This window comes from Atractosteus spatula, chromosome 2 (genome assembly GCF_055471065.1).
Source record: "Atractosteus spatula isolate fAtrSpa1 chromosome 2, fAtrSpa1.hap1, whole genome shotgun sequence".
In the NCBI taxonomy this organism is placed as follows: Eukaryota; Metazoa; Chordata; class Actinopteri; order Semionotiformes; family Lepisosteidae; genus Atractosteus; species Atractosteus spatula.
Window position 1 is genome coordinate 48,696,699 of NC_142707.1, and position 14,140 is coordinate 48,710,838.

General features: G+C 40.6%; 2 protein-coding genes across 2 annotated transcripts; both read right to left on the reverse strand.

The window, feature by feature from the left end:
* Positions 1-2,851: 2,851 nt before the first annotated feature.
* Positions 2,852-5,305, reverse strand: LOC148839795 (dynein axonemal heavy chain 8-like). Its single transcript, XM_088936200.1, has 4 exons — positions 5,300-5,305; positions 4,998-5,210; positions 4,049-4,210; positions 2,852-3,380 (listed from the first exon to the last, which is right to left on the reverse strand). The coding sequence occupies exons 1-4, from the start codon at positions 5,303-5,305 to the stop codon at positions 3,054-3,056; spliced, it is 708 nt and encodes a 235-aa protein (XP_088792326.1). The 3' UTR covers positions 2,852-3,053.
* A 1,500-nt stretch (positions 5,306-6,805) lies between these two features.
* Positions 6,806-12,274, reverse strand: LOC148839796 (dynein axonemal heavy chain 5-like). The gene is made up of 10 exons (XM_088936203.1): positions 12,140-12,274; positions 11,515-11,631; positions 10,919-11,043; positions 10,517-10,706; positions 9,238-9,423; positions 8,506-8,703; positions 7,931-8,035; positions 7,618-7,729; positions 6,988-7,118; positions 6,806-6,898 (listed from the first exon to the last, which is right to left on the reverse strand). Exons 1-10 carry the CDS (start codon positions 12,272-12,274, stop codon positions 6,806-6,808), a joined length of 1,392 nt encoding a protein of 463 aa, XP_088792329.1.
* Between the last annotated feature and the right edge of the window lie 1,866 nt (positions 12,275-14,140).

Sequence of the window (14,140 nt, forward strand, 5' to 3'; positions counted from 1 at the left end):
ACCAGTGTGCAGCCCCACGTGGATGATGTGACAGCAGCCATAGTGCTCCAGTGCACTCCCCACACACCAGCTCTCAGTGGAGAGGAGAACAGAGTGATGAAGCCAGTTCAGAGATGGGGATTATTAGTTTATTAGCTGTTATTGAGCTTCAGTGGGCTGCCACTGTGAGTAGCAGGGTGATGTAACTGCTGGCATAATTTAGACAGGACAGGTGTTAACATCCCTAGTTTTCTCAGTGGTACCTGGAGATCTTTCAGTGACTGGTTTAACTTCCCATCTGAAGAGAGGAAACTTCTACAGTGTATTTTTTCTGGTCTCTGTAGTAGGAATTGTTTGGGGAATTCAGGCACAGAGGGAAAAGTGCAACCTACTGGCCCAACCACACGACTTACTTGAACTACCTGATTCTCTTTTGAAGTTCCCATTCCAGTACTGGCAAGGCACAGACTTGCTCAGCTTCTGAGATCTGAGAAGATCAAGCTAGTCTTGGTTGTTGTGCTCTTGTGAATGCACATCAAAATAGAGAAACATTTTCTTATTGAAGATATTAAGCTTAACACAGAGAAAAATGTAATGTTTATTTTTTTTAAATGCCTCAATTGAGTTTTTGTGAATTAGTTGCAATAATATAGCACTGCATAGCCACACCCTATTGGACAGTTTCATGTTTTGTGTCTGTAAATGTTAATGTTGAGCGATACAAAAAACTTACTTTTGAGAAAAAAAGTCAATTTATGAAAATCCAGTTCTTGGTTTAAATGGTTTGTTTTCAATGTACTCAAAAACCCGAGTAGGAATCTTAGGTATTGGCCACTAATCCTATTTCAAGATAATTACAGCCAAATGAACAATACAGTAAAAATCGATGCATTATTAGAAGTCTTTGAAATAGTTTAAAGTTTCTGATGCTTATACTGTATATTTTTTTAAGATGGAAGAATATATATTGTATTCCCACTTATCTATTACAAAGCAATGATGCTTGTGGTCCAATTTAAGTGATGATCCCTTTTCATTTTTTATAACCATCATACTTTCAAAATTGTTGGGAAGATGTCCCCAGAAATTTCAAGCAGCTGCACAGGTTACTCATATCATAAAAGGAAATGCATGCCCTTTGGATAGATTCTGAATTCCTACTGCGAATGAAGACGAGTCCTTTGAGTTCATATTTGCAAAATTACAGGCGAATATGTATAAGATATTTAGGAGCTTCATAACAATGTGAAGCCACCCCACTGACATATTAAAGAATAGCGTTCTTCAGCAGTGACCCCTCCTGTCCAAGGCAGTTTGTCCTGTGATTACTGAGCACTGTGAAGTGCAGTAGAAGCACTGTGCTATTGTCTCTTCAGGCAGTGTTGAGTCTTTTTCAGGCAGCTGGTTGGTGTATAAAAACAGAAGGAACTTGGAAATGAGTCTGCAAGCATCTTCTGACCCAAAGGGATAAATGGCAGATAATAGATTCGTTAGAAGAATGTGTTGTGGTGTTTATCCACAGATATTATCTAGAGGAACCAATGCATGGTGTGTTACAGCTGTGAATTTCGTTGAAATTGGACTGGTTTGCTGTTTGAAACATTCTTTGGTTTTATGATTAGAAAGGGTGTACCGTGTATATAGTTCTTAAACGAACTGTATAACGGCAGTAGAATGAGTGTTGAATGTTACGACTAAATTGATTGTATCGGGAAGTAGTTTGTGGTATAGAAATACTGTAAAATGCATCGGGTATCGTGTTCCACTGAAGGCCAACCAGGTAAGTAAGGACATTGAGTTCATCTTGTTCATCTGGTTGTTGACATTTATAGGTTAAAAAATCTGACTCTGCAGTTTCATGACGGATTCCAGTGCATCAGCTTCAGAAACAATCCCTGTTGTAAAATAACTGAATGACTCTTGCAGAATTGTTGTAGAATTACCATTGGATCAGAATTTAAATACAGGAATGAGTGATGTCCTTTGAAAAAATTTGGAATAGAGTGCTGTTTTGCCTTTTTTTCTACCGGCTATTCAGTGTCATTTCCAAAATAATTATAATGCATGCAGTCATTTCTGGACATTCCACAGGGAATGTCGTGTTAATACAGCACAGTATTTTGCATGCATGTTTAGGGCATTTTTGTCTGAAGAGGAATTTAACAATAATGCTCTAAGGAAATGGAAGTAACATATTTGTTATTATGCTGAAAAAGTCGTAAACCCTATCTATTCTAGTGAGGAAAAATGTGTCTGACATGAGTGTCACTTCACAATTTTTTAATGTCAAGCCACAGCAGATAAGTTACCTCAAATAAATGTTAAGAAAAACTGCTGAATGGTACATTGGATTTTAAATAACTACAATTGTGTGTCTATGTGAAACATGTACATACAGGGCTGTGTCTCACTGAACAAATATGCTCATCAGTTAATGGACAGCTAGAAATATCTTGAGGTCTATTAGCTTACAGAATATATCAGTCAGCAATATTGTTTTTATTTCAACTGCTTTTCAGTCTAATGCTATTTTGTAGCCTCCGTAAATTGTATGTACATACTTTGCATATATTTGATTTCAGATTTTTTAAAAAAGTATTTCCAGCTGGTTAAATGACTTTTAAATCTGTATATCAATATGGATTTCGGAATGATAGGTGTTTCAAGTGTGTTTTATTTTCTGTCAATATGTTGTATTTGCTATGCAGGTTCGATATTTGTACATTTTTGACAAACTGTGAGGTTCATATCGCTGTCAGTGCTGATGATCGATGTGAGAGGGGAATTATTGACCGGCTATTTAAGAACTTTTGATCCTAATCCTGTTGCATTCAGCTCCTTGCTGCAAATACGACTTAAATAAACAAAGCCATTTCTGTGGTGTGATTCCTTTATTTTTCTATTATTTGTTATGTTTTCCGAGATGCTTGTAAGCATTGATGTATATTGACAACTGACTTCCTCTGCAAAGTCTAACGGACCCTATTATCAAGCTGTGCTGTAACGATACGAGATGGACAGTTTGATCGCGGTAAAGGAGACACTTTCAGCTGGCGGTTAGTGGTAATACCCAGTCAGAACGGCTGCAGTGTAGCCTTCATTCCCCGAAGAGCCCACCTCGCCGCGGGGATGTTCTCTTTGTACACCTGGAGGTGCAGGACGGGTCCGCGGGGCCCCGCGGAGGAGCCGTATACAGGGCACTGGTAAGAGTCTGCGGCTCTGGCGGCGTCGCCCAGGCCAGCTTTCTCGGATTTGGGCAGGAACCGCAGGTGAATGACTGGCAGCGCCACGGGGCCGTGCTTCGGAGGCGCATCCAGGAGCTCCGCCTCCGTCTTGTGCCAGGACACGCCCCACACGTGGAGTCCATACACGAACACCCCCTCCTGCGGAGGATCCCGGATCTGCGGGGAGAGGGCGGTGACGAGGAGTTTCACGTCACTGAGCGAAGAGTGGCGACCGGCAGCAGCTGAGAGGCTCTGGGTCCTGCTGCTGTTCTCACGCAGTTCACCTCCACTGAGGATTCGGTGACACGGCTTAAGGATTTGTTCGTTAATCATGAAGAAGCCCAAGCTGAGGGGACTGATAAATGCTAATTCCAGCACATAGTGTGATGTGATTTTTGTTGAATCCTGCCGAGTTTTGAGGACCGAAGTGCTTTCCTGAAAATTACGTTAACCAGTACCCTGTCCTAGCCAATGTGTTCTATATTAAAAATTTATCAAGTTGTCGCGTATTAGGCTTATGTTGCGCGTTACAAAAATCAATCGAGCATGTTCAAAAATGCGGTTAAGGGAGCTTTACCACTGGCAGAAGTCAATATTAATTTCAAAGTGTGCTTGTTTCGAGGCAAAATACACTTAGCAGATGACCTTATACTGTAGGAAGACCGACTTCTACAAGGTTCTCTTGTGCCTTATAGACAATATAACGCTAACTGAACTGCTACAGCTCTGGGCTGCTTCAGTCTTTGCCTCTCCGATGTCCTCAGTGGTGACTAGACAGCATGCCCTGTCTGTAGGCTGTATTGCATAACCGTGTAACACAGTGTCCGCGCACAGTCACTACTTACGTGGTCTTTGTCTCTTTGAGTGATGACAGTGTGGAGATCCATAGGCTCGATGAAGCCTGTCTGCTCTGCGTGTTGCTGGATGCTCTGTTGTCTGAACACTCCCAGCAGCCCCTTTGGATTCTTAAATGCCCCCAGCCAATATGTTGGCATTTTCTCTTGACCCTAGCATTGGAAAAATAAGTGTATTTTTTTTATTTAAAATGTGGTGACAAGAACTCAGGTCTAATGCTTACAGTTTATGATGAAAAATTTAAGATGCATTAGGATTAAATATTTTGGTTTCAGTTTCGCTTCCAGACAAGACAAGCAAAACGGATATTGCAAAGACTGGGGTTTTCTCATTTGAAATGTTATTTGAAGTAATTTAAAATCTTGTTTTAGGTTTTATCCAAAGTCCACTGAACAAATCTAAATAGTCATAAAACCTCAGATGTGTGTCCGGTTCTTGAATTTGTATACACATATTACACAGATTTATTAATACAGTATTCTAATAAATACAGAAGTTGCAATTAACTCACGAGAAAGTTATTATATAAATGTTAGTGTATTATTGGTGACAGCCTTGTTTTTTAAGGTGCCCCTGCTCTCCAAATACTCTTCCTATATTTTGCATTCCTGACCAGCAGCAAACCCTGAGCAGAGTGCCAACATGCCCCCACTTTCCCCAGCAGATGAAGCCGGATGAGGAGACAATGGTACGCGCACAGCACAGGCAATGCTTAATTATACCTTCCTCACCAGTGAGTGCATTTCTTTTTTCAGTCCTCACCTATACTGTGCTCTGATGCAGATCATGAGATTGTGCGTGGAAATACCTAGAGGTTTAATGTGCTGCGATTCTGCCTCTGTGAGAGCTGAAGAGAAGTTGGAAGAGTTGGGTCTAACCAGGTTTCCTGCCCGAGACTTTGCTTTGCTGTTGTCTCTCTCGACCACGACTCTCACTTACCAGCTGCAGAATCTTCTCGAAGTGGAGGACACGTTGCTGGAGGTCTCTGACCCACGTCGCCGTTGCCCAGTGCTCGGGGGGGGTGTCTTGGCCCTCCAGGGAGCTCCAGTGTGTCGGGACTCTCTGGCGGAAAAGGTCTGCAGCAACGGAGAGCTCTGTCACCGACAGGGTGCCTCCCAGCCTGAGTGGACCTTCCGTGCTTTGTCTGATGGCCTGCGGTCAGAAAACCCAAAAGCTCACGACTCTCCACCCAAATCTGTATTGCAGAAACCATAATCAACCTGCACTCTGTTCCACCACACCTCCATTTTTCGAACTGCTTTGTCTGATTCAGGGTCATGGGGCAGCTGGTGTGCAGGTCCCGAAGGACACCTTCGATGGGACAGTAGTCCGATGCATGTCAGACACAGACATGCACAGGCTCGCACCAGGGCCAATTTTCCCAGAAGCCACTGACCCTACCAGTAGTGTCTTTGGACTGTGGGAGGAAACCGGAAAAGAACCCCAGGCGAACACAGGGAGAACATACAAACTCCATGCACATAGCTCTCCAGGCACTAAAACTAAGGCCCCAGCTGAAAAGTTAGCAGGGAAGAGGCCGTGAGGAAGCAGGGCTCACCATTCAAAGTTTTCGCTTGAATGATATTCATATTTAATATGCTATTGCCTTTATATGATTGTTACAATTGTTGCTGTTGTTCTTATTACTTCTGGTATGGACAATTCGCTTTTCCCTCTGGTAATTTTGCTGGGGCGTCATTAAAAAGAGCTCACAAAGTGTTAATAAAAATCACCTTTTAAAAAGTCACGTTCTAGCTTAAAAGGAAAACTCTGTGAACTTCTGTACGAAAGTAGGTACAAACTCATCAGACAGTATGTACAGTACCGTTTATGAAGTCATGTGAAATAATATCTGAATAGAAGCTCTAAGAACATGAAAGAACACGAAAGCTGACAGTACTTGCAAATTTCTCTTCACTTCAGAGAGTAGCTCCATTAGGTGGTTCAGCTCTTTCTTCAGAAACAAGTTGAAGGGCGTATTTCCACCAATCTTTTTCAGTCTCTCATTGATGAAATCCTGTTTTATATATTTTTAAAAGAAAAATCAAACTTAATGTCTTCATACAGTATTATTGGGGATCCAAACGACTTGTATTTGACATGACCAGAATTATTGCACCTCAGTTGCTACTTCTGCTGGCAGACATAAAGAAGAAGTTATACTGTACATATTTTATATAAAGTAGAAAAAAATAACCACAATGAGTAACTGCTAAGTTACACAAATAATCCAATTATAAGGACTTGCCCTAATGTGACTGCCCTTATGTGATTGCCTAAAAATAATGCCCTGAATTACCATCTGGATTTATAAGGACACAAGAAACACATCGTTTCGGCTGCGGAGCCTTCATTGGGTGTGATAATAAAAATGTCTCCTCATTTTTAGAACTTTAAGATATAACCACCTATGACTTACAGCTTGACCTTATAAATTTTGGTCTTTTACAGATATACAGTATGATAAAAAAAAGTGCTCTGTGCGGATTACCTTGCTCCAGCCTTTCGGAATTTTAGCTTGGATGTTACAACAGATCTCCCACACTTCCTCTTCTTTCCTCGATTTCATTAGGAAGTCCCTGCAATGTCTTTGAACTGCCACTAGAGGGAGAGAATTTACAGTAGCAGATACCGAGTGGATCAACCCAGAATTCTGACGAGTAAATCCCAAATTACGATCGTCCTTAAAATTTCCAAGAGCTGCTTTCAGACAATCCCCCCAAAAATACTTTGCCTGCAAGATAATTCTACTCACACGAGTGCTGCTGATGGTGAAATGATAAAGATTTGTACAGAGTTTTCAACCATTGGTAAGCATACTGCTCATCTCCAAAGTGAAGCTGAAAAACCACATGGAAAATATACGTTAATTCTGAAGTATTAAAGCACTAGGAAGGGGCGCAGATGAGGAATATTTCCCAGTGCTTACCCCTGGAGCAGAGTGCAGGCTGGTGCCCTCTGGAACGTCCAGTGCGTGGCGAGGAACGGAGTCCAGGGCCTGCAGCAGGCCTTCCAGCGGGACATCGGGATCGAAGAAGGCAGCTGGGATTCTGTATCTCACTGTGGAGCAGCCCACGTGCATTCGTTTACTGCAGCTGCATGTAGCAGTCTGACTCTGCAATACCTTCTCTTACTTTACATCTGAGAGAAAACTGGCTAAATTCAGTGAAACATTTGTTGCTGAGGTTTCCATCTGATATGGACATCTAAATCGGCAATTACCTTCATTTGTGATCTCACCGATCTCAACATACAATGGTTCTGAAAAAATATAGTCTACCCAGATTACTTTCTAAAATGCCTTTCCTTCTGCAGGTTGCTGTTTGTTTATATACTGTAGGACCTAAAACCACAGGCGTTTTCAACTTCACAAGTAGGGCACCCAAATGACACACTCCCATTCTGATATCTAACGTATTTTGTACATTTGTTCAACTAAAACTATAATCATCCTCACCCAATCATTCATGACTTCAAAAACACCAACAAAAATGTCTCAGCTGATGTAGAGGAATAAATCTAAGCAACACATTTCCTGAATCTGTTGAGTTAAACTCACATTTTGTCATATCGTTGTCTTTCTTTGTTGCAGTTGAACTGATCCACAAATCAACCAATGATGCCAAGCTTCTTTTATCACAGTCATCAGTTATATTTTTGCCGTAAATAACCTGGGGAAATAAGCCAATCCATTAAAAGCAGTTACCACAGCTGGCACTGTAACCTGAGCACAGAGCACAGTGACAGTCCACTACTGTGGATCCTGATTACTTAAAGCTAAGTACATTTTTTCCATGATTACTTTAATCAAATCAGTTTCTGAAATGCAACTATTTGTGTTTCAGTAATCAGAATGAGTAATGATGCCCTACATTTGTCAGGAGATACCGAATCCCAGTCCAAGAAACACTCCTTCCCTCTCCTACGTCAGAGGTGGAACCATCTCTGAATTCCTCTCTTAGTACCTGCAAGGCATCCTGAAGCAAACAAGAGCACATAAATGAACCTGAATTCAGCTGGGATTAATACTTTAGAATCTACTTACAGGAAAGGAAAAAAATGTGTATAGCTGTAATAGTTTTTGCACGTGACCAAAAATACTATTTCAAAAACGGATTGCAAAATGTATAATTCTAGCCTAAGTGCTGCAGCTTGTGCAATTCCTTCTCTACCGAGATTTGCTCCTTCGTTTCCCAGCCCCCAGAGTGGCACAGGTGAAGAACTCAAATGGAAAATATAAACCTCATGGTGTCATCTAATAGTTTTGCAACTCTAAACCCCACGAGCCTTTTGGAACAGGCATTAGAAGATCTACCAACATGCTGCAAAATGTTTGTTTTTTTTTTCACCCAATGTGCCCGAAGGTTATCTGGGATTCACAGTAATGCTCATGTTCACTGCCACTGCCCGAGAAAAAACAACCCAGCAAAAACACGGCGGGGCCTACCCTGAATTCCTGGACCCCAAACATCATGGCGCGTCTGAAGTTCCAGCCTGCGGTGCCCCCTGCGGTGGATCGGAGCCTCACAGCGCAGTGCAGGTAACACAGGTTGTGAATGAGGGCTGGCCATTCCGCACGGCTGCAACTGCGCAGCGTGTCTGGGCCAACCTGCTGCAGGCATCTCAGCATGGCGTCCTTCATGTTCTGCAATTCCAAAAGAAAGTCAGCCTCGCAGACACGAGGAGGAAGCACCACCTTCCTTTGGAAACGCTGTCCTGGAATCTTTTCACAGTGCAGTGAAATAAAGACTGTCAACATGTGGGAACCAGTGAGGATTTGTCAGGACCGTACGCATTTCAACAATTTCAGTCTCTGTTGATGCGTTATGGATATAAATACTGCAGGGCAATGGCACCAGGAACAGATTATATCAACATGCAAAAATAATCATGAACTACAACCACAGTGTCTGCATTACAATCAATAGAATGAGAAACAGTCGTTGAGTTAATTTCACGAAAACTAGGATTATTCGATTTCTGCCATTTAAGCGCTTTCAGTCTACTCAGTGTTGAATAATATACAATGCGTTATACAGTTGTTTCATTTTTATAATCGTAACTGACTTTTATGGAAAAGGTCAAAAGCAAAATTACATCAACCTAAATGGCATGAATTTGAATTACATTCTAGATATATACTGTAGCAGTAGAACATTTAAAGCACTACAAAAAGTACCTTTGGTGTGTCCACCACAATTCGCAGTGATACATGCATGAGCCTCACTGGAATGCTGGTGTTGGCCTGAGCAGAAATCCAGAGGCGGAACTGTTTGTTCGGAATCTTATTCAGATGGATCAGGCTTTCTATTGATGTCATCAAGTGCATTGAATTATGGATATTCTCCAGCAAAACCCAGCTCCCCTGGTTGGAAAACAAGCGATTCCTATTTTATGCAACTTCAATTCTTGGTGTCCGCAAAAATTATTTTAATATTTTCTGGGAGTAATAACAGAATACTTTTTCTTAAAGTAATAACAATTGTCTGACAGTGGAGTGTTGGCTTCTCACATTTAGTCTGACTCGAAATAAGCTTCATAAATGTTATCAATGCTATTCTTAAGGGGCTTTTATTTGGAAGAATTGAGGGCCACAATGCGAGGTCCACAGAACAAACAGAAGAAAAAAAAATCTTTCTATGAAGTCCTACACTATAGCAAAGACAGACCCACATCATCAACTTCAAATTAATTGGCACAAATTCTTTTGAACTCTTAATAAGGTGATTTGTTCAATTTACTAGTTTAAAGTTTTCAGAATTTCATTTCAAACTGCCTCTAAACCACACAACTGAAAACATCATCTGCTTGAGTGGTCAAAATAAGATTGTTCCAGGTGGTTAGAGATTGCTGATTAAAGGAAAGCCTACCATACCTGTTGCAGTGTGGCTCTCAGGACCTGGGTTCACCATACCTATGCTTTTGCATGTAATAATATGACAAGAGTTTCATAATTCGTGGTTAAATAAATTTGAAGGATCAATGTGAATTTTTAACAGATGTTAGGGTGGCACAGTGGTTAGCATTCCTGCCTCATGGTGCTGGGGCCCTGGCTTTAATTTCCTCTGTGCTGTCTGTGTGGAGTTTGCATGTTCTCCCCAGGGTCCTGTGGGTTTCCTTCGAGTGCAATAATTTTCTCCCATACTCCAAAGACATACTGGGAGGTTAATGGGATCTGGGAAGACTGGGCCTTGTGTGTGTGTGTTTCCGTGTTCGTGTCTTTGTGCCCTGGGGTGGACTGGCATCTCATCCAGGGTGTATCCCTCTGCCTTGCGCCTGTTGGTTGCTCCCCCGCAGCCCTGGTTATTCGATGGATGGATGAATTCCTAACCCCATTATGTTTTCATGAATATTTCTTAATATTCTCATTTTGAGTTACGCTGACTTTGTGAAAATGTAATATGGATGTCGCGTGCTGTATAAAAAGTAGTGTTACCAAGTCTCTTGTGAGACGATACCTTGGACTGGCCGTTTTCAATCACATCCTTTATTCTCCTCTCTTCGCTGGCACTATCTTCACTGACAAACACAACTTCGGTTTTACAGCTCCTTTGGCTGCCCAGTTCCAGGACAAGCCTCCGAGGCTCCTCCGCCTCACTGCTGTACAGCAGTAAAACTGGGGTCTGGGCTGTCGTCTGCTGTACGCATCTTTGAAGATCAGATGGGATCTCAGTGACGTATCTACGATGAAACCAATGATCAATGCATATAAACTATTGAAAGCAAATAACTTGCTTAGCTAGTCAAAGTTCAGATCATTGAACATTTGCTGTTTTCCGAGTTATACAGGGATGTAATAATTTGCTCTTGCGCTATTTTTCTTTCCACGGAGTCTAAGGACTGATTATCCACGCACTCACTTCTTCCCAAGGGTGCTGCCGATGAACAGGGAGGCTGCCTGTATGAGCCTGTCACTGCGGATTGCTCGGACGACCAGAAGGCGCTGCAGTGCCGTCAGGCTGCTCAACCCTTCAGGGCCCTTAACCTTGAACAACACAAAAACAACAGTGGTTTCAACAGTGGTAATTCGCAGAGAAGAAGAAGGTGTATTATAGATGAAAGGATTTCAAAAATGCTGAACTGCGTGCCAAACCGATGCCACATGATTTTAATTATATTCTCCGGGCACCTAAATTGCAAACCAGTTTAAACAGATGCATGAAAAAAAAAAAAAAACAGAAAATAAAACAAAATAACCACAACTGCCAGTTCCAAGACAGAAACTGTGTCAAAATCATTTTTAATTTCAAAATCACAACTATACTGAGCAAAAATGACACTACAACATTACAGTTTAATTACTTCCAAATAGTTGTAAAAAGTTTACTACAGTATACTGTACTATCAAATATAACTTTCAAGTATATTTACAAAATACCACACAGCAACAAGTAGATATTCAGAATATTTTTTGGAGTAGTCAAACTTCTTTCGGAGGCAAAGAGCAGAGACTTACCTTTGCAGGGTTCTCTGGCTGGTCACTATCACATAAAGCCTTCCATGTCATTTCTTTACCATCTTTAAACATTCGGTCAAACAGATCATGGAACCAGCTATAATACGTACCCAGAATCTGAAACACAGTTAAGAAATATTCAGTGCTCTTCAGTGCTATGTAGAATCTAGTAAAATAATTTTTCACATTATTTCTCGTTAACAGTTGTGAAATTGGATGACTAATTTTATTGACTTACATTAATTTATGAAAGAACACCTTCAATGCCAATCAAAAAACACATTTATTTAATGAGTGGTGCTCAAAACAAACACATAATCCCCCAAAATATTTAGTAGCACAAATTATAAAGTTGCTTTCTACTGTTCTGAATGATGAAAGATGTTTCACCAGAAAGAAAGTGTTGATTTTCATACCACCAGTTAAAATGCAATGATTAAAGTACAACAAAAAGTTTGCTCAGGATTTTGAGCTCAATATACTGGGTAGGAAACATTATAACAGGAGTCAAGATTTAGAACGGATTCACAAACTGACAAGTGTGAGAATATGACAGATTAATGGTCTCAGGAACACTTTAGCAATAATTCTGGGCTTTTTGGAACTGAAGAAAACGCCAAAATACCTGCACATTTTTAAACTGCTCCTCAGTCATCCACTCAAAAGGATTCTTGGCAGTCTGCCTTGTTTCTGAGGGCTTTGCTTTCGTGGCTTCCATCAGAGAGGCACAGAGGTCGGGGGAGAGCACAAACTCTATCATACCTGGGCTGATGTGGCCGAGGCCGCTTTCAATCTGGAAATCAAAGCGGAAATGTATACAAAGCCCCTTTCTGTTGTAGCATTGTCTCCCGGACAGGCGTGCAGATCAGGAGCAGTGAAATAAACGGTCTAAGGGAGAATGGCTATTCTTAATAGACTCCGAAATGAAACTTGCAAAGGGCGTCGGAATTTTAAATTTTTTTTGTACAGTTACACAATTATGGCTGTGCTTTACTGTTGTTGGAATATCCTACATTTGTGTGTCTGTTATATGAGGTAGGCTCCCTGTCTGGTGCCCCTGAGTTGAAGAAGTGGTTCAGTAGCAGGGTGCCAGGTTTCTCACTACAGTGTGAGACCCTGTGAATGCATACTGTATATTTAGCTGTGTTTAGTATCTTGTGACTTCCATCACTGGAAAACTGTCTGTAAGCTTTTTTCCCTGTGTTTTGTGTGTGACTCTTTGGCATTTATAAATGCCATCATATACCGTATATGAACGTATAGAATTTAACAACCTTTCTTCTCTAGCAGAAGAAAGCTTGCGTGATTACAAAACTTTACATGATTGGAAAATAAAGAAAATTACAACTTCAAATCACACAGAATGCAAGGGAGAAACGCATTACACTGCACTGGGTTTCTTTCTAAGACTGATTTTACTCCCTCCAAAGGAATTTGGTAATTAAAAATTAACTGAAAGTAGAGCTTTATTTATACATGTCATGTAATATATTATATAATATATGATAATTGAACAAGACCCTTAGAAACTATACACATAAATACTTACTTCAAAAGCTAAGAGCAGGGTATACACCATCTGATCTCTTTCCAGCATGTATCTTCCAATGTAACAAAATATGTTATAGGTCAAGCGGTCAACAAGAGTCTTGATTGAAAATCTGTATAAGATAAAAGCATAAACATCCAAAGTTTTAAAACTGATCTGTAAATATATATTTAAAGACGGTTATAATATTAAAATATATTTAAAGACGGTCCTATGCCAAAATATACAGGCAAAATGCCCAAAGTTTTGCATTTTAATTTTTCTTTTCATCATAGAGTTAACCTCTGCTTGTTCCTTTTGCAGCCTGAGCAGTGATGCACATCCCCGATCTAAAGTCCTAAGACTAAATTTTAAGGCTACATTTGCATATACCAACACAGAGTGTTATAACACGGGGAAGCACAGTGGAAAGGAAAGCAGCTCTGGGGCCCTGGGTTCACTTCTTGACCTGGAGTGTCTAGATTCTAGAGGACCTGGAGTGAGAGAGTCTGTGTGGAGTTTGCATGTTCTCCCCAAGTTTGGGTGGGTTTCCTTTGGGTGTACATTAAAACAGGATGCTTAAGTGAAAAGTGTTTTTTTTTCCACTCAGATACAGGATAAGTCACTGTTTTTTGGAGCTTTTCTTTAGCCATTTGTAAGATTATGGAAGCTTGTTAGCCCCACGGAGAAAAAAAAATCTCTTTTTTTCTATGAGATAGTATTGTGTTTATAAGAGAACATTATTGTGTTTAGACAAGAAAATTATGGCATCTATATGAGAAAATAATTGCGTTTAAATGCAATACTGTAGTTAATTTGTGAACAACATTGCCAACTATATTATATATTGCATTATATATGCAATAATATTGTCCTGTGCAAAGTAGCATTGACTAGCAACAATAGAATATCATCACACACCTCTTTTTGGAACAAAAAAATCTAAAGGAGCACATGTTCTGTCTTTTGTATACATGAAGTACAACACCGTGTCAGAAAGCATTCCCAGGTTAAACACATTGTTTTCGCCATTTCTCTGACAAGTAGGAATGACACGGCTTTCCAAACGTATGTTCTTCTTGATGTGAAGCTGCAGAG

Excerpts from the sequence above, each read along its gene's own strand:
- LOC148839795 (XM_088936200.1), bottom strand. Across the intron at positions 4,211-4,997 it reads TCGAGAAGATTCTGCAGCTG|GGTCAAGAGAAAATGCCAAC; the intron begins GTAAGTGAGAGT and ends TTCCAATGCTAG. Across the intron at positions 3,381-4,048 it reads CTCAAAGAGACAAAGACCAC|ATCCGGGATCCTCCGCAGGA; the intron begins GTAAGTAGTGAC and ends CTCTCCCCGCAG.
- LOC148839796 (XM_088936203.1), bottom strand. The coding sequence starts at position 12,274 with ATGATAGAGTTTGTGCTCTCCCCCGACCTCTGTGCCTCTCTGATGGAA. Across the intron at positions 8,704-9,237 it reads TTGTGGTGGACACACCAAAG|AACATGAAGGACGCCATGCT; the intron begins GTACTTTTTGTA and ends TTGGAATTGCAG. Across the intron at positions 7,119-7,617 it reads AGACAACGATATGACAAAAT|TGAGATACAGAATCCCAGCT; the intron begins GTGAGTTTAACT and ends GCTGCTCCACAG.